This window comes from Camarhynchus parvulus, chromosome 3 (genome assembly GCF_901933205.1).
Source record: "Camarhynchus parvulus chromosome 3, STF_HiC, whole genome shotgun sequence".
NCBI classification, from domain to species: Eukaryota; Metazoa; Chordata; class Aves; order Passeriformes; family Thraupidae; genus Camarhynchus; species Camarhynchus parvulus.
Genome location: NC_044573.1, coordinates 5,645,324 through 5,664,567, shown reverse-complemented (window position 1 = coordinate 5,664,567; position 19,244 = coordinate 5,645,324). Strand labels below are relative to the sequence as shown.

The window sequence follows — 19,244 nt, the reverse complement described above, 5'->3', positions numbered from 1 at the left end:
AATATATTAGCAGCAATCACCCCCAAATCCCATTATTTTACCCTTTTTGCCTGTTCTTTAAATATCCCTATGCAGTGATAAGAAGTCTTTGTGCTGCATCATATCCAACTCCCCCAGTCATTTCACATAGGGGTGCACGTGCTGTGGCCAAGAAGGCCTCTCCAGGCTCCTTTAGCCACACTAAATATGTCAGTCAAGTGTCCCTGCTGTTGTTTACAGCTGGTTCTTATCAGCTGGCTCTTACCATGTTCATTGCATCTTGCAGATCTTGCACTGACCAACCCCCAAAGTGTACAGACCACAGCAAATTCAGACACAGACCCTTCCAACTCTGCCAATCTTGCCTTATGCCATTTCTAGATATCTGGGGCATTCAACATATTGGCTTTCTGCAGCAAACACCTCTACCTAGGAACCCTGCAACTGGAATGCAGTCTCTATGAGAAGCATGTGCTGCTCCTGTTCCATGCTCAGCAGGACAGCCCTCGTGCCTACTGTCAGCATTTCTATCCTTCCTGCACATGCTCATACACCTTAACAGGGGACACCTTGCCTGGTGGTTTGCGAAGATTTGCTTTGATTCCTTTTACATAAATTCTTGTCTCATTCATGGTTTTCTTCTTGTATCTCTTGGGGATCCAGAGATGAGAAGATTCTGGGCAAGACCTGAACAGAAGGATTTTCTTTTAACATGCTCCAATCCAGTGAACATTTCCTTGGAGAATAAGCTCAAGAGGGAAGCAGAAACGAAATTATCATCTTCCAGACAGGAACAGGCAGACTGCCCTGTCATAGGAGGTTATCCCTGTGTACATGACTCAAAACTTGCCTGCTCTTTGCTTTGCTTATGAATCCCATGTGCATGAGAGATCTTCATCAACATATAAATACAAAAAGCTCTTAGGGGAACAAGTGGATTGCCTCTTGCACTGAACACTCTGGGACAGCCTTCTTCTTAAACAAGAAGATTAGGTATGACAGGAACTCTCTGCCTAGTGTATCATACTTTTTCAGCTAATCTAATAAATCACCTCCTACTAAAAACTGAACTACTTTATAGCATCGGAAGACCACAGGATAAAAGCAAAACTGAAAGGAAAAAAGCCCTCTACAACTATATGGAAAAAACACAATAGGTAAAGAACATTTCTGTGAGTAAATACATGGTAACAGCAATGCCTCTCACTGAAGTAAGGTTGATGAGATGTATATGTTGGCTACTCTGAGCTTTTTGTTAGGTATTTAGAAGAAAGATTAATTTGAGGGAGTTATTTTATGATTTGCATTGCTATGGGGCTGTGCAGTGCTGATGTGTGATTAGATTAGAGGTCATTCTCTTGCAATACACTCCTATTGTTGCTGAGAAACTATGGAGATTTGCTAGCAACACCTCCATACAGCTAAGCAGTTACTAACAAAACTCTGTGGGAGAGCATAAGAGGAGTGACTAGAGATACCCAAATCACAACTGCACTCTCCTCTTGTCCCTGAACCGAAATGGCTGAAAGATCTTCAGAACAGTGTGTCCTGAGAAGGACATCACTGGCTTTTGGGAGCACTTCTAAGGTGTTCACAACATTTGCCAGCACTGTCAGAAGAGTTTTACAAGAGCATCCATGCTTGGAATCAAAGACTTCTGCAGCACAATTGAGGTTCCCTAAGATGATGCTATGATAGGCAACAAGGTACAGACCCAGGGATCTTACCTGTCTCTGAGGACCAGTAGGTTCAGATTCTCGTCTCCTTTGTCGGAGGGCTGGTGCTGAATGTAAGGGAGAGTGGGCTGGACTTCCTGTCTGCTGTTCATGTCTACTGTCAGACACTGTTTGAGAAGGTCCTTCATGTCTATGGGAACTGTCCTCCTCAGTCACAGGCAGCATACCCCGACTTCGCCCATCATGAGTCTTCGGCCTCACTGCAGCATCTGCCCCCAGGCGCCTTCTCTCCTCCCCATCTTCAATAGGCCTCAGTTCCTCGGGCTCCTCATCCGTGGTTCCAGAGGTGCTTGGCTCAGCACCGGGGTGGAAGTCCTTCAGCTCTGTCTCCTTATCAATGATAACCCACTCCTTGCTGTCAAAGTCCTCCTCCTCCGCCAGCGGCACTGAGCGGAAGGCGTTGCTGAGGGCTTCGTGTTCCACGGAGGCCGACACGTCCATCCTGCCGCTGGCCTGCCGGTCAGCCTGGCCTGTGTCGATGGACAGCATCTGGGCTGGCTGCGAGGAGCACACGAGCCGGGATGGAGAGCCAGGGATGTCCATTCGAGACCTGGGGACACAACAAGAAGCCATTCAAAACACGTCGGGTTTGTGGGCAACTGTGACGGTGTTCGCAGGGGTCCCAGGATGAGGGAAGAGATGAGAATGTTGACTCCATGTTTCAGAAGGCTGGATTTATTATTTTATCACATATATTATATTAAAACTATACTAAAATAATAGAAGAAAGGATTTCATTAGAAGGCTAGCTAAGAATGGAAAAAGAATGGAATGATAACAAAGGCTTGTGTCTCGGACAGAGAGTCTGAGCCAGGTGACTCTGATTGGCCATTAATTAGAAACAACCACATGAGACCAATCACAGATCCACCTGTTGCATTCCACAGCAGCAGATAACCATTGTTTACATTCTGTTCCTGAGGCCTCTTGGCTTCTCAGGAGAAAAAATCCTAAGGAAAGGATTTTTCAGAAAATATCATGGTTACAGGCAACAACAGCAACCATAAGAGAAAGCCTGTATAGGCTCTTCTCACTCAGTTCTTGGTACACTTCAGAAAGGCAGGCTTAAACAAAAATATTTCTTTAGAACCTACAATGGTGTGAAGAAGTGCTTCAATATGACAGCCAATTCAGCATCTCTTTCCCCTGCAGACAGGATGATAACCATTTCCACCCAACAACACCTTTCCCCTTTGTTAAGTTTGACTGGCTTGTGAAAAAAACCCTCAAACCATGTTCTGATCAATGTTTCTCAATTGGCCTGCATCTGCTGCTTGCTTTGCACAAAGCCAGAGCATCTGCTGCCCAGATTTTAGGACAACTGCAGTGTGTTTTCAACAAGGATCACCCAGAAGCCTTGCAGACTCTTCTGGGGAAAGCCTTCCATGGGTGAGACATCAACATTTTTGACAAAGAAAGGAGAAGTAGAGAAGGAGGTGAACTGAAAGGCAATGTAGATAAAATTGCAAGAATTGGCTGCTGATCTAATGATTAGGTTGGTCTCAACAGTCAATCCTCAAGACTCTGCTAAAGGCTACAGAGGGTGAACAAACCTTCTTTCATGTGGATCTGCTTTTCCATCAGCTGTGGAGAGCCGCTCTGACTCGGGGCTGTTGACGCGGCGGTAGCGGAGGGAGCGCACTTGTGCGGTCGGGGACTCCGGAGGCACTCGGACTGGGGAACTGGGGCACACCCCGTTTCTCTGCTCCTCTTCCACCATGCACTGAGTCTGGAGGGGGTAAGCACAAAGAACTTCAAGATCTGGCCAAAGACATTGAGTCCCATCCTTCGCTGTTGCTCTGCACTTTCTCCCAGGATACACTTTCAGCTGCAATTTCACAATCTACACAAGCAATGTCTGAAGGGAGGCAGGGTCCCTCTGCCCTGGCAATCAGCTGGCATTAAAAAAAAGTATGGATTTAAAATCAATTCAAATATTTAAACATCTTTACAAGGTGGTCTATGCATTTCAATTACCCTGAGTGTTATCCAAAGGAGTTCTCATGGGTAAACCTACTGCATACACAAACCCCAACTACTTATTCAAGATGCCTAAGAGCCTTGTTTGTCAACATTCATTTTATCAGGGGCCATGTATTACATTGCAATGAACACACTTTTACATCTGGTCTGACTAAGGCATCTCCTAACTAGCAGGGTGGTTTGGGTTTTTTGTTTGTATTTTTTGTTTGTTTTCATTTTGGTCCTTTAAACAAAGTCTTCCACAATATCCATTCAACCACAACATCTGTAAGAGCTTTCCACAGAGCCAAGGTCATGCAGGGAGCTGAACACGCTCATGGACACTCTATAATTCCATATTTCCTCTTTCATATTGCCTTATTAAATTTGATTTTTTTTAATTTAGCAGCAAACAAAGGATCAAAAGCAGGTGACCAACACAGCTGCCCTCTGCCTTCTATAGTGATTTTCCTTGGAAGAGAGGGGCAAAAGCACAGCAGCAGCACAGGATTTGCATTCAACGCTGCTGTGTTGCCAGTCACGCAGCATCAGCTGCTGCACACTGCCTGTGTGTGGGGATCTGTATGGAGAATGCTTACCCTTCCCTGCCCTATGTCCCCTTGTCCCCCATTAATGCCAGAGGGTCTGAACACAAGCAGCATCTCAGTAAAATGCTGCTGATCCAGACAGCTGCCTTGTGCATGCAATGTGTACATGGCAAGTCAGTCAGCACCCATAAATTAGCAGACCTAAACCACCCCAGCTGGAGTTGGAATGCATAACTAAAGAGCTTTTGCAGCTAAGGAGGGTGGAGGAGAACTTTCAAGCATTAGAGGAAAAGCACAATACATGATAATGATTTAATCTGTAATCCAGTCATGGCCAGGAGAAGGTTAGCAACAAACAAAGGTCAAGTGTGTTTGTGAAGGGAGCAAAGTGCTGATGTAACTGTTGGGTAGCATCAACTTAGTAAGATTCAAGAGCAGAGAACTGGGGGATGGTGTGGGAGAACAGTGACAGTAATTCTGTCCTTAACACAGAAATGGGAGAAGTGGGACAGAAGGAGATCTGAATTGTCTGCATGGAGAAGTAAGGATCATCTTAGACAGTTATTAGGGAAAAAAAACATCACAAGCTCCACTCATCTCCTAAATACAAAGAGCAAGACAGGGAGAGCCAGTTAATTCTAGTGCTACAAGACTGGAAGATGAAGGATGTGATGCTGTGAATAGCAGAAGACTTTTAAACACACCAGTGCCCTTGTGGTTCTGATGCCTCAGATTACAAGCAGAAGTAGAGTTGTGCCCTTAAGAATCAAATTGGAAGCATCCTTCCTTTCTCCACATAGTGACTGCTACTTAAATAAAAACCAATCCTCTCTCAGAGAACAGTCAGACTGAAGACAGTAAATCTAGCAAAGCAAAATGACAAGCAAGAGTCAAACTAAAGATAAAAACCCTCAAAGAAAGGACTTCAGCTTTGGAGAGCTTGCTGCCCTGGGCTGTGCTGCACAGGCTGCTGTGTAGCTACAGAGCCTGTCAGAGCTGAAGTGCTCCCTGCCACGCTGAGAAACTCCCAAAACTCCTTTGGCAGCAGCTTGACAACAAATAGCACAGTGCCTGGCACAAAAGTCACCTGGCTGTGCTGTGGAGCTTCTAGAAACCTCTCCTGCCTTTAGCAGCTGTTATGACAGGATTTGTGAATGAGGTACCTAAGAGAGAACACACAACTAGCACGCAGAAAGGACTCCCCTGTGAAAAGTCTGACTGAAGAACATCAAAGCACCTGGTGGTAGAAATGCAAAGAAAAACACACAAAAGTTGCTAGGATTTTTCTGTAATATTCTTCTTTTTTTTAATATATGTTGTGTGAACAGAACTGTCCCTCTCCATCAGGCTTTTCTTATTTCATATACCTTCAAATGAAAACTTCTGGGAATGCAGAGTTACCAGTGAGAGATGAAGAAGTAATTTGAACTTCATTCATAATCTCTCAGGGTCGGGGAATGTCCCTGCTAATGTTTCGTACAGATAACACATTGATCTGAATTATTTGCCCTGGAGAATTTTAAGTAAATTAGATTATTTCTTGTCCATGCATAATGTTTTCTAAGAAGACTAAGGATAGTGGAGATACCTATATTGCTGAAATAAGGACTAACTTTGTACTAGTAGAGACTGAAGCGAATTCTGGTCAACCTCAGAAGACTAACACACTTAACATGCCAGTCTACAAATGTCCATTAAAGACAGCTTTGTGATGTGAATCTGATAGGCCCTGACAACATTTTAAGTCTGATGAATGTTTCTCTGCTAACAGATTCTGTATGCATCTGATGACCTGCCACTGATACTAATTTACTTGCAGTATTTAAATTTACCTTATTAATAAACTAACTGTCAGATTCTTATACTTGACATTTAACATGGAATCAACCTTCACTGGGGATACCTTCAAGAAATGAGATAACATTTACAAGTAAGGACTGAGAAACACCTTAGAGATTATGAGGAAAATTAATTGAAGTATACATTTTATGTGAGCTAAAAAAGCTTAATATGATCTTGGAATGCAGTAATATAAGAATATTAAGGAATGGTTTCTCTCACTCTTTATAGGGGAGGAAACCATTGTTAGATGCTCCTTATAGATTTTCCTACCCTTAAAAAGGAAAGTTAAAAAAAGGAAGAGAAAAATGAGTGATGATTCAAGGTACAGAAAAATACAGCTTACGAAGACATCTCTGATTACATTTATTTACCCAAGAAGTTGGGACACAATAAAATTTTGGTTTTTAATTTCCATGCCTGGGACATTTCTGATATTATATCAGCTATGCAAGGACTAGAATTTCCTTGCTTGAAGTATCAAAATCCTAGATAATGACAAGATTCGCTTTAGCATTACTGGCCCCCAAAATCTCACTTGCATAAAGATCTAAATTAATCCCAATGGCTTTTACTCTGTGAAAAAATTCCTTGTAATTTCCCCTTGCCACAGGAGAATTCTTCAATGCTTTTTGGGCTTACTACATAGGATGCTACATCAGTGGATCTGAGTGGCCTCTAGCAGTCTATGAAACCATTGCCCTACATCCAAGAGTCACGGGAGACAAGGAAATGTTCTTTACTTTGCTGATGCTGATCCTGAGTTTGTTGCGATTCACATCTGTCTCTTCCCAAACTTCACCCTCGTTGAAAGCCGTGTTTGGAGCCTGCCCAAGGCCTTCCACTGGCCGACCTGACAGGATGGGAGGAGCGTTCTCTTGATCACTCAAATGTTCTCCCTGCAGGACATCCTCAGTGTTCTCACGGAGCAGGTCCCCGGGTACCGGAGTGACATTAACCACCCTATAAAAGAGACAAATAGAAAGGTAAAATTATCAGTGGATAAAGGAGGAAGCTTATTACATCACCCCATAGGAATTCCTCAGCAGATTTTAGGGTATTACTCAGTTGCAAAACAGGCAGTCCCAGATGTGACATCCTGAATCAGAACAGGAGGATTCCTTGTAATGAAAATTACAAAGACAACAGGATGGATCAGTGAAAGCATCTTGGGACCCTTGATAAAACTGAAAACTTCTTCACAAGTGCCCATCACACCATATTGAGCTGTGAAGAAACCTCTCCTTCTGCACGAGCAAATGAGGCTTACTGGGCCTTATAGATTTTATCTTCCATAACATTAATAGGGATTACTGTTATCCCCTAATGTCAGCCCCCCAAAAGCACCAAGACAGACCAGTGAACCAGTTCTAATCAAGCCTTTTCTATTTGGACTCATCTGTACCTCTGAGCATCAGTCTCTGTGTACCTTTGCAGCAGCACATGAAACACATTGTGAGCAGGCTGAGGAGCTGTGTTGGAGGTGTGAGCAGAGCGTGCACTCAGCTGTACTCAGTACTCAGCTCACTATCCACCACCACAGACATAAATTAATATCAAAACAGTCAGATCAAGTGGTGCCTCCCATGCTGCTCCAACTTCCCAGAATCATAATGGCCTTGAAATCTTTAAAAAAAAAGAACTGAGCTTGTTGTCCACTGTCTGACTGGTACAACTACAACACTCACCCAAACATGGCTGCTGTTTGCCTGGTGTTCTGCTGTGGTGGAGTTGAGGTGCTAGTGGACAACAAGATATCTGTACCAGCCTTCTCCCAGTCAAAGGCTTCATTCTCAGTGATGCCCCTTTCCTTCATGCTGTTCTCGAAAACCGACATGATTAGCTGGAATAGATTTGCAAGAACAATTTCTGGTAAGTAGGTGAGAGTGGCTCTCACCAAAAATCTGAAGTATGTGCACGAGGACCAAGTGCATTTTATAATCTCCAGTTTGCCTATGAAAAGTGCTAAAAAATGAAAGGAAAACTTATGAAATCGCAACAGTTGTTTCTCAGGTTGGTTTTGGCTTCATAAGTAAAATTTCTTCAAACCTACAAATGAAATGCATGCAACATTTTGACACTGATTCAGTGAAATCTTGCAGTTAGCTTGTTACTCCAACTCTAAATCCATAACTTCAATTCAGCTTTCCTCTAGATTAGACAGTACATTATGCAGAACAGTACATTTGATATGCAGGGTTCAAGGGCTGCCAGAAGACATAAACAGAACAGGAAAAGGCAGCCCTAGGATGCAGACTCATTGCAGTGTCTGGCTGAAATATGGCTTAGTCAGGAGCCCTACGTTGTGTTTAATGTGCACAATGTGGCCTGACACACTTGGCTGCCTAAGAAAATAAAACTCTAAAAAGGATGATACAATTTTCTTTATAAGATGGCAGGTACAAATGCTCATGGCTGATGTGCTCCATGCTTGTTCCTTTTCTAAGAACTGGTATCATCTAGGAGAGAATGAAATTACTGTCAATAGTTCTCCATGCACCAATGCATTAGCAGAGAAATCTGATGTTCTGCTGTCAAAAGGAAACTGCATGCTGTAGGCTAACAGAGCTGTGAGGTCCTACACCTCTGATAAAATTATTTAGCTAAATAATGCAGAACTGACAGGATTCAGCCTGTCAGTTTCCCTCTACAGGGAGAGACAATGTGATGGCAAAACCATTCAGCTCATGGTGTAGAATCAACACTAAGTTATGAATAAAATTTAGCATGAGCATACATCCTATTTGCAACTATATTCCAGTTCTGTTTATCAGCATGATCAGAAGGACAGGAAAGCCTGCCATTTCCCACGACCTTCTACCAAACTGCAGAAAAATGCCTATTTGCAGCTTGCAGATGAGCCAACTTTTTCCTCCTTTCTGTGCCCCAGAACCCTAGAATGAGGTGCACACTCCTGTGGTAATACTACATTTGATTAACAGAATTTCCAGAGTTGGGTGTCAATCAGACCAAGGCACAGGAAATTCTTAGGGTTGTATTTGTTTTCTGACTGCTACTTTGGAAATGATTACTGTCAAGTATATTTTAGAAATTATTATCCTCACAAACTCAAAGATGCCTTGCAAGAGCTCCACACATTTGTAGACAGATGCCTCTATAAAAGCCATTCTGGCTTCAGTTCATTAGATCATCCTCACCCATCTGTCCCCTAATGCCAGTCTTATCACAGCTTTTGATTCTTTGTGATGGACATGTCAGTATCAGGGAGTGGTATCTTGTGAAGCTATTTAGAAATTGGTACTGCTTCTGCCACCTTCCATTCCTTTGACACTGAAGCAGTCTGAAGTAAGAAACCACATGATAAAATTAGATGTTCAGCTGCCTTATTCTTAGCATCCCTTTAAGGACTCACTCAGTTGAAACAACTTTTGTTACTTTCGGCTATAACTTATTCTGTAACTCTTGCACTTGACTTTGCAGGCCATTAGGGATTCTACAGCCCTTTACTGTACTCCCTGTAGGATCCTTTTCCATGGCTGAAGGATACAGGTATCTTCACCTGCCATTATTCTAAAGCTATTTCATGGACTTACTGAGTCTTCTCAGCTTTCTCTGAAACCTTTATACTCCTGATGAAAGGTCAAACTTTACAAGGAGAGAAGTGGAGTGGAAAACTGCACAGAACAGTCCCAGCAACAGCCACTGCTCCTGGAAAGCCATGCAAAAAGTCACTGGATCCTGTCCAGGGATCCTCTGCCTACAGACAGAATATTAAGAATCAGAAGAGTTTCCATAGTCACTGCAAGCCTCCCATGTTGAATTTCCTTCTGCTGGACAAGACAATGTGCAATTCCAACTCTGAGTATCAAACCCACTAGTTTTGATAAAGACTTCTTTTGATAAAGAAGAGGTCCAGTATGTTTGTCTATTAAAGATGTTACTGTCCACAAGGATATAAAGCTTAATTGCACATTATGTAGTAGCATGCCATGTTTTGGGCTGATGGCCCAGAGAATGAGAGGGAAGCAGCCAATGGGGCACAAATTATCCGCTAAGCTGTCATGATACATCTTGTCAAATGGCTTCTCCTGGCCAAGGCTCAGGAAAGGAATCACAATCAATCCTGAAATATCACATATAAAATGTACCAAACTAGTTATGGATTGTCCAGATGCTCAAGCCTTGAATTCTTTGGGGTTTATCTAAGAAGATGGAATATTTCAGCAGAAACTTTGGGCATAGTAAATTGCTCTTGATCAAGTTTCTAATCTGCAGTGTAATCTACAACACAGTATTTAAGAATAAATATCAGGCACACCTCTTTAGTGGCAGAGGTCCCCTTTTGATAAGGGAATGCTCCTGATTGGTGTTCGTAAGTCCTACAAGAATTTCTAAGGGGAAAACATCAGGACAGTGATGGAAGATATCTAGTAACTTGCTGTCCTGTTTTCAACTGGAACAGAGTTCATTTTATTCCCAATAGCTGTGTTTTGGATTTAGGATGAGAACAGTGTTGATAACACACTGATGTTTTGGCTGTTGCTCAGTTGTGCCTACCCTCATTCAAGGACTTTTCAGTGTCCCATGCTCTGCTGGTGGAGAGCTGCACAAGAAGCTGAGAGGGAGCACAGCTGGGACCCAAACTGGCCAAAGGGATATTCCACACCATAGAGTGTCATGCCCAGTATACAAACTGGGGAAGTTGGCTGGAAGGGACCAATTGCTGCCTGGGGACTGGTTGGGCATCAGGCAATTGTATTTTGCATCACTTGATTTTCTATTATTTTTATATATTTTCTTTTTTCTTAATTACAGTTTTGATTATTATATTCTATTTGTTTCAACTATTGCACGGTCCTTGTCTGAACCTGTGGGGTTTTTTTCTTTTTTTTTTTTTTTTTTTTCCTGATTCTCCTCCCCATCCCACTGTGCAGGGAGTACAGTGAGTGAGCAGCTGCCTGGTACACAGCTGCCAGCTGGAGCTAAACCACCACACCTGGTCAGCATGAGAGAACTCAAACCAGCACTGGTTGTTCACAGGGAGTCTCTCCCAATTGCTCTGACAATATCTGGTATTGACTGAATCTAAAGGAGGATGTCCCATATAGGAAACTCACCTTTCCACACAGCTTAAGTCTGTTTTATTCTACCATCATTTTCCTTTCCCCTGCTTAGGCAAACTTGTGCCATCTATCCATCAGAGAGTAGTGATCTCTGGTGTGTCTTGCTACAGCCTGGTATGTGTCTCTTGGAGACATCATCTCAGGGGCCCACAGCTGTAATAAAATTGCCACTCAGCATGACATGTGCTTAGGAGAATCTAAAACTTCAAATTCAATTCAGATTTTTAAATAAGCCATGACTTTATATATTTGTAAACACACTTCCCCAATTTCCTTTATTTCTCTGTGGGTCTGATACTGGTGACAAATTCAAATGGCCTTTGGTATAGTTCTTAGTATTTCAGAGTAATACACATCCAGATAAATCAATATATAGACATATCTGGAGCTGAGATGCTTGGAGAATTTTCTGTCTGGAACAGGTCTCCAAGTCAAGCTAGAAGTGGCAAGCTTCAGATGCCAGACTTTTGTGGAGAGTTCCCTTTTGGAGGCTTCTTGCCCAAGCTGCACCTGCAGGAAACTGAAGGCAAAAAGGCAATTCACAGCTTCAGTCAAATGCCCTACTGTGAAAGAGCAGTTTGTGGTTTGTACTGCCTGAATTCTGTCTGGAAACATCTCCTTCCATTTCAGTCTCAAGGATGGCTTTTTGGTACCATCAGGACACAATTATTTAAGCTGGAATAGAATATAGGAGCATGTAGGTTCAAAGGCAGCTTTGGAAATCTCTAATCCAACCATCTGCTCAAAGCAGAGCTAATTAAAAGGCAGATCATATTTGTCATTCAGCCAATCTTTGGAAATCCCCAAGGATGGAAATTCCACAGCTTTTCTAAGTACCTGTTTTTTATATAAGAACCCACACTCTGAATTTTCCACCCCCCTGCTGGATTTAGTCACAATTTCTCTTGCTGCCTCTATTCTCCCCACAAAGCTGTCCCTTGAGGCAGTGAAAGAGCAATCAGATCCCCTCTTTGACTTCTCTACTCCAGGACAAACAAATCCAGCTCCCTCTGCATCTCATCAGTCCACTTCCATCCCTCTGTGGCTCTCCCTCTTAGTGGCAAATGTTATTCTTCCACTGCACTATGTAGAAAGTATTTGCCTTTTCCTTTTAATTTTTAAAAAATGTGTGGTTGCTATGGTACAACATGTACATGGCTAAACCACAAAGGCACTGTTGGAGAGAGTTTGTTGGAACACCCTCCTACCACTTTCCCACTCATTTGATGCACTATCAACAGGACCAGGCACTCAGATAAGACTGCACAGATCTGCTTATAAAATGTTGTTTCCATCACTGCCTTTAATGTACAGAGAAAACCACTGTGATAAAAAAAAAGCAACACAGAATAAAGTTGCTTCAGTTCTGTTGTGTTAGTCTAGAGTTACTCACATATAGGCTGACAGCAAACACTGAATGGGAGGGAAAACCCTATGTTAGATGAATATTAAAGAAAGAGATAATAATGGCCAAGGCCTATATAAGTCTGCAAGAAATCAAAGGGGTTGGTGTACACAACTGAGCTGTCAGTGTAGGCTCTTAGACCTTGGCATGCTGTGCCAAAATTCTGCCACACTTGGAGAACCTCAAAATTTTTGTGCTTTAATGAAAGCCAAAAGTACTGTGTTGTTTGGGAGGAACTATCTAGTGTGGAGTTCAGGATTATTTTGCACAGGGTGGTGGAAGGAGATGAAGGAATTCTTGAAGTTTTGAAGAGCTGTAAGGTCCAGCCTCTTTTTCCTGGTTCTAGAAAAGGTATTCCTCAGCTATTAGGCACACAGGACAGAGAGTACTTTAGACATGATTAACACAAGAGATCTGATAATCAGGATGCCTTGTCAAGAACAGAGCTTTGAAGATTGAATCAAGACTGGCTGACAGGAAAGAAGATTGAATCAACTTCTACAAGCAAGAGATGTTGCAAAATGTGTGATGATTAACCCAATCATTGTAGTAAAAAATTACTAGCCTTCCTAGAACAGTATATAAGTATATGTAGTCCACAATAAATTTGGATTCTGATCACCAGTCAGTCTTGCCCATATCTCAGACAGACATAAACACATTCAAGGAAATGTTAAAAAATCTAAATGCCAATCTACAGTGCCATGCATCACAAAGTGACAAAGACAGACCTGATAGTCTGGCTTGGTGAAGTAGTCTAGGCTTGCAATGTGATCCAGGAAAAGGTGGAACTCTGAAGGCATGTGTTTTAGCAGCATTCGGTGTTCATACTTTTCTTTTATCATGCCAACCTGCTCCTGGAAAAAAAACAAAACAAAACAAACAAAAAAAATTTCAGAGCCAAGAATCTCCTCCATTACTTCACATTTATAAAGACTTATCATTCCTGGAACATAGACTCTTCCTAGACCCAGCACAGTGTCTACACACTCCTCCTGTTTGCTGTTCAAGGCACAAGGAGCTTGAGCACTGCAGGCAGAGGTCAAAGGGGAATCTTGAGTCAGAAGCTTGCTGCACAGGTGACCTATTTCTTTCCAGGGATTTTATTTCTTTAGCACAAAGTATTTCCAAGACAACATGAACACTTAGCTTTATTCTGTTTAACTTTCTAATTTCAAATCCCATTTGGCTTGTTTGGCACAGCAAGGCGTTTCCCTCCTGTCTTTCTATAGGCTCTTTTTATTTGTCAAAAGGACAGCTCAAGTCTTTGCACTTGTATTGTTTACTTTGCAAGAAAAAAGTAAAAACCACGTGATCAAATATGATTAACAATATTCATAAAAAACGTCTGATTACTCAAAATAAGAGAAGCCCACCCTGCATATCAGAATACACAAAAGCAGGTTAGCATCTTACAGCAAGACCTGATGAAAAGGAGATTCTGGCTTGACTCCAGAAAAAAAGCTGCACTGAGCTGCAGGAGGAATAATAAAGAGTCATAATAATTAAAATGTAGCATCCTCTCTTAAGCACAGACACCAGTTTTCCTACCTTATCTTTGATCTTTCTCCATGGAAGCTGACCAACAGCAAACTCCACCAACATGTAAAAGAGGGACCACAGATCATCGTGTCTGCCCATCTCCTGGAGAAAAGAGAGACCAAGACTGAGGAGCAAAGTTCCCCATGGCTGAGGGGTCCAGGTGTACTCTCCAGATGAGCTACCTCATTTTAAAGGGCAGGAAGAGAAGTCATACTTCCCAGCCAATGAATAAAAAAGCCAAATTAAAGGCTAAAGATACATATTTACTAATGGGACATGCAATAACCTAGATTAAGAAAAACCTCAAACTGTATATACAATGCATTTTTATTATTATTTTTAAGCCTAAATATAATTCAAATCCGCTCAAGAGTTTTTGCAAAAGACTCACCATCATGCACCATAACAATTTACAGATTTATAACATTTGCACATACAAGTCTCCTCCTGGGTTAGTGAATGGGAAATGGAAACATGGGGATAAAGGCTGAAATTGTCAAAGCACATGAACTCATTTTTGGTGCTCAACTTCCAATGTCTAGGATATGATTGCTCAAAATAGCCTGCATTATACAGCAATTTTTGTGTCTAAATATACATTCAGCTGATGCCAGCTACAGCTGGGCCTACTCAGCTCTTGCAAAAATTATACCTCAGGTTTCTCTGTGTCTCTCAAGAAAGAGAAAGAATTCATGAATGCATTCAGCTGCCCTCCATACATCACAGTTTCCACCTTTTGTAGACAATAACTTGCTCCTTCCCTAAAAAACCCTGACATCTCTTTGTGTGTCACAGATATTCCTACAATCTCATTCCAAGTAAGGCCAGAAACCTGGAGGTAATGCAGGAGGGCTGACAGTTTCCATCTGGCAGAAATGCAGAACTTAGAACTACAGAAGATGCTGACTTGTAAGTGACCCATCAGGACCATCAGTCCAACTCCTGGTCCTGTGCAGGACACCCCAAGAATCACAGCCTGTGCCTGAGAGTATTGTCCAAACTTACTGTTTGTTGTCTGCAAAGGAACACTACTGAAGTAGGAGAGAGGAGTGTTTTGAGAAAAATGTTGGATGAGCCCTCTAGAAGCATTTATATTGAAACAGGCCAGACACTATCTAAATAATGGTTCTTTTCAGGAAAAACAAAAACCTAGCTTTCACCAGGTAGTTCTTCTTCTGATGGTATGATGGTAATATTAAAAATTACAGATCAAGAATGGATTTGGGGACCTGGCACTTGGTAATTCCTGGCCAAGCTCTGCTAGAGACTAGCAGCAAGCAGCTGGGAACTTAACCAGATTTCCCCTTCAGCATGGCTTACTCTTGCCCTTAAAAAGTGTCTGGTAATGCAATAATTACAATTTTAAAGTCTGCCAACTATAGAGGACCCAATAAGTGAAGGATAATTTTGATTTTACAGTCAACACCCTTAACCACCTAATGGAAATCTCCTGATATACTAACTTCCACAGATAACAAACCAGAACTCCGACCTCTTGCTCCTTTACTCCTGAAAACAGGTCTCAGAGGGGGAATTATCTTACTGGTAACTCCTCATAACTCCAAAACACTCACCCTGTTTTTGTGTGCATTCACAGAGGCATAGCGGACGGTTCCTCGGAAACCGGCAACGTTGCGAGGCTGGAGGGAGGCAAGAGCAATATCTCAGAAACAGAGTGGATGACTGAATCCCCTGTGCAGCCAACTGCTGAGAACTTCTTGTCTAAATTGCTATTTTGGATGTACCCAAGGAATAGGAGGCTCTTAATGCCTTCTTGTGCTCTAGCAGCTACACAGAGAGCGTTCTCCGATTCTGCGTATCGAGGAAAGCTCACCCTACAGAGAAGGCAAGGTGGTTACAGTGCTATGTTAGAACAGTAACAGTCCAGGCATAGAGAGAAGAACATTAACCAGGGTCAGATTTTCCTTTTTAAACTGCAGGTCAAGGGAAAAACGAGTAAAGAAGTGCAAAACTGAGTCATGAGTAACATGAGCTAAGCAGAGCCCGAAGATGGCCTGGTCAGGATGGAAACGGGGATTACCTAGTCTGACAGATGACCACTGCTGTAAGCATCTTCTGGAAGACTTCAACAAATTGTGAACCTCTGCCTTTCAGAGTTCTTGCTTTTTTCCAGATTCTTCTCAGTGTACCCTATCTTTATTTTCTCTTTCCCCAATTCTCTTTTTCATGTCCTTGGGAATTAAAGGCTTGATACAGTGGGTGTGGAAAGGCAGTCCTCCTGTGACTTATTTGTCCCATCTGGAGGCTTTCTCTGCTTTGAGGGCTGAGCAACTGTTCCAACTCTTTCTACTGCTGCCTCCACAAGAACATTAGACCATGTGAGTTCACTTATGCAGATGTCATTCTGAAAATACTTGCATTTAAATAATGACATCCACCAAATTCTCTTAGTTGAACTAGAAACACCGGAGTTAATGAGACTTAACAGCAGTGCTTTCAAAATTCTTGTGGTAAACCAGGTTCAGGCCCAGACTTCTTCCATCATAAGGCTAAGCTTGGGCAAAGAGCTAAACATATTCAAAGTGAAGTTCCTACTCCAGCAGAAAATCGAGCATATTAATAACAAGTTAATTGAGTAATTTGTCCCACAGAGGTCAGTGGATTCAGGTTTGTTCTTTCAGCTGTGCCTGTACTTCAGAACTAGGCCTAACACTCTGTACTTTTATTCTAGGGCACCCTTCTGTCACTTTAAATATGTACAATTCAGTTGCTTCCTTTGGGCTACAGGGAAGTTGCTCTGAATTTCAATATTCTCAGAAAGAATAAAATTTCAAATATTTTTTAAACAAGCTCACCAACACCATGTAACATACCCACACCTGTACTGTGTACAATGCAGCTCTTTAGTTATAATGACTCTAAGCAAAAAAAAAAGCTGTAAGTCTATCTTACAACTTTTGTGCTAATCAAATACTCCCCAAAGAGACCCCATCTGCATATCCCATGCACTTAATCCAGCATTTAATCTTGCACTACAGCAGCTTGAGCTATAAGATACTTATTTAGCAGCAGGTAATAGTAAAGAAATTGTATTTGTGATCATGTACCTCATTGCTCTCAGAACTATGCAATTCAGGATTCCCAGTGACAACTGCAAAATATTTTTCAGAATTCCACAGAATTCATTGATGTGAGTTCCTGAAAAGCAGAATACTGGCCACTGGAATACAGCCATGACAATAAATTTGCTCTACACTTTCAAAAGAAAGAAGATTTTCCTCTTTTCCATTATGAATGGAACATAGTGTGTTTGGATACTTTTCATGAGACATAAGGCTGTTAGAATTGTGACCAATTCTAACATGTAACCTGTAATGTTTTCAGAACAAAAATCATTCCGTTTTTGCAGTCCATGCAAGTGCTGAACCAAGTACCACATGTGCTGGCTTCAGTATGTCAGCAATGTCTCTAAAAATTGTTTTAGATCAATACTTACTATTTCTGGCAGACAGGCTATCTGTGCAGTCTTTATTTAGATCTGTTCTGAAACCAATGCCAGGCAGTTTGCAAGCATTGGTAGCAAACCCCTCCTCTCTCAGAAGCAAAGCAAAGCCCAGCTTTTGGCGCAGGTCTTTAACCTTGCATCTGTCCCAGCATGACCTGCTGCTCCCACACCTGAACCCAGAGGGTTTTTCCTCCACTCCTCTCTCTCATGGGACCTCAGGGAAGGGAGAGTACTGCAACTGGGCAAAACTTTGCAGTTGCTTTGACAGGACCTTTAGAGTCCTTTGAACAAAACAGGCAGATGCTAACTGTGTAACAGCATCTTTTGCTCATAAAGGTTGCACCTCTTTTAACCATGTCTGCCTGTCCTGCCAGTCACAAGGAATTGTCACTGCAATCAAGCATTTCCCAGGCTGTAGAGATACCTTGTTTTCCATTCAAACAAACAACTCTTCCCTGAGCATTTGTTGTGGCACACGCTGCAGACCCAGCTATTATTGACTTTTCTTTGGAATTCATAAACATTAATTTTCCAGATGATTTCTTTCCACACTTCATTCCTTCCAGTTAATAAACTTCATCTCAGCACTGCACTGGTCAGTAATGGGAAAGAGCCTGGATACAACATCCTTTTTGTCCAGACCAGTCCACAGTTGAGATGGAATTGAAATTGCAACACCTAGGAGCTTCAGACTATGGAGTCATATATAATCCAAGTGATTTGAATCCCCAAAATTATGAATATATAATAAGCTAGCAAGTAATTTTAAACCATAAGTGATTCTTTTTATACACATCAGTGTTAATATAAAAAATGTTATAAAGCATATCTCTTCTCTCACTGAGATTGTGTGTACCACAAAGCTAAAGTACTTTACTACACAGTGCTGCACTGTGTAAGAAACTTGGTTTAAAATGAGTTTCAGCTTGGGACAATGTGTTAGAACACCACCACAGAGCCAAACCTATACTCTGTATTCCTTTCATTGCATTAGCAATGTAGACCACCTCACAGACAGAGACAGAAGTAAGTAACAAAATCCTGTATGAAGTGGAAGTGTTTTCCAAACTGTGCTCTTGTACACCCATCATTCTCCAGGTTAAACACTCAGGATCATTTGTATTTCAGGTGCCAACAGTGTCCCCCTCATGATTCACATGAAGTCTGTCTTTCCTGCACATTCCCCTTCTATTTGAGGAGTGCTCATATTTTCTCATTAATGTGAATCCCTGCTCCTCACACCATGTTCATTCGTAGAGATTAAAATTATTCCTTTTTTGCCTCACCAGCAAAAGGAAACTGGATATTTTGAATGTGCCTTCCTAAAAACTTGTATTTGGATGCCAGTACTTTCCTCCTGCTGTTTCTTGTGACTGTGGTGCTCTCATGACCATGACCATTGGTTCCTCCCCAGCTTTCTGGAAGCCTGTGCAGACACCTCATGAGATGCACAACCTTTGCCCCTGGCAGGCCTGCTGTCATCTAGGATATTAACCCATTCCTCCTGGAATCAGGAAAAGGACTTTCAGCAGTAAGAATGCGAAAAAAAAGTTAGCACAGTTTGAAGAGAAGGTGGTAATGGGAGAGGAGATGCCACAGATCATGGAAAACATTTGGAGATATATCTTGGATAGAAATTACTTGTGTTGAAAGGTTGTGGTAAGAAGGAAAAGTGAAAGAAAG

The 19,244-nt window shown here is 42.0% G+C and overlaps 1 protein-coding gene across 1 annotated transcript in view; it reads right to left on the bottom strand.

The window, feature by feature from the left end:
* The window catches only part of TTBK1 (tau tubulin kinase 1), a 101,717-nt gene that overhangs the window by 31,598 nt on the left and 50,875 nt on the right, over positions 1-19,244 (bottom strand). Inside the window, exons 7-13 of the mRNA XM_030945081.1 lie at positions 15,670-15,735; positions 14,105-14,197; positions 13,285-13,410; positions 7,753-7,907; positions 6,808-7,027; positions 3,269-3,444; positions 1,707-2,265 (exon numbers count right to left, since the gene is read on the bottom strand). Of these exons, the coding sequence (XP_030800941.1) occupies positions 1,707-2,265; positions 3,269-3,444; positions 6,808-7,027; positions 7,753-7,907; positions 13,285-13,410; positions 14,105-14,197; positions 15,670-15,735 (1,395 nt within the window). The remainder of the gene's footprint in view (positions 1-1,706; positions 2,266-3,268; positions 3,445-6,807; positions 7,028-7,752; positions 7,908-13,284; positions 13,411-14,104; positions 14,198-15,669; positions 15,736-19,244) is intronic.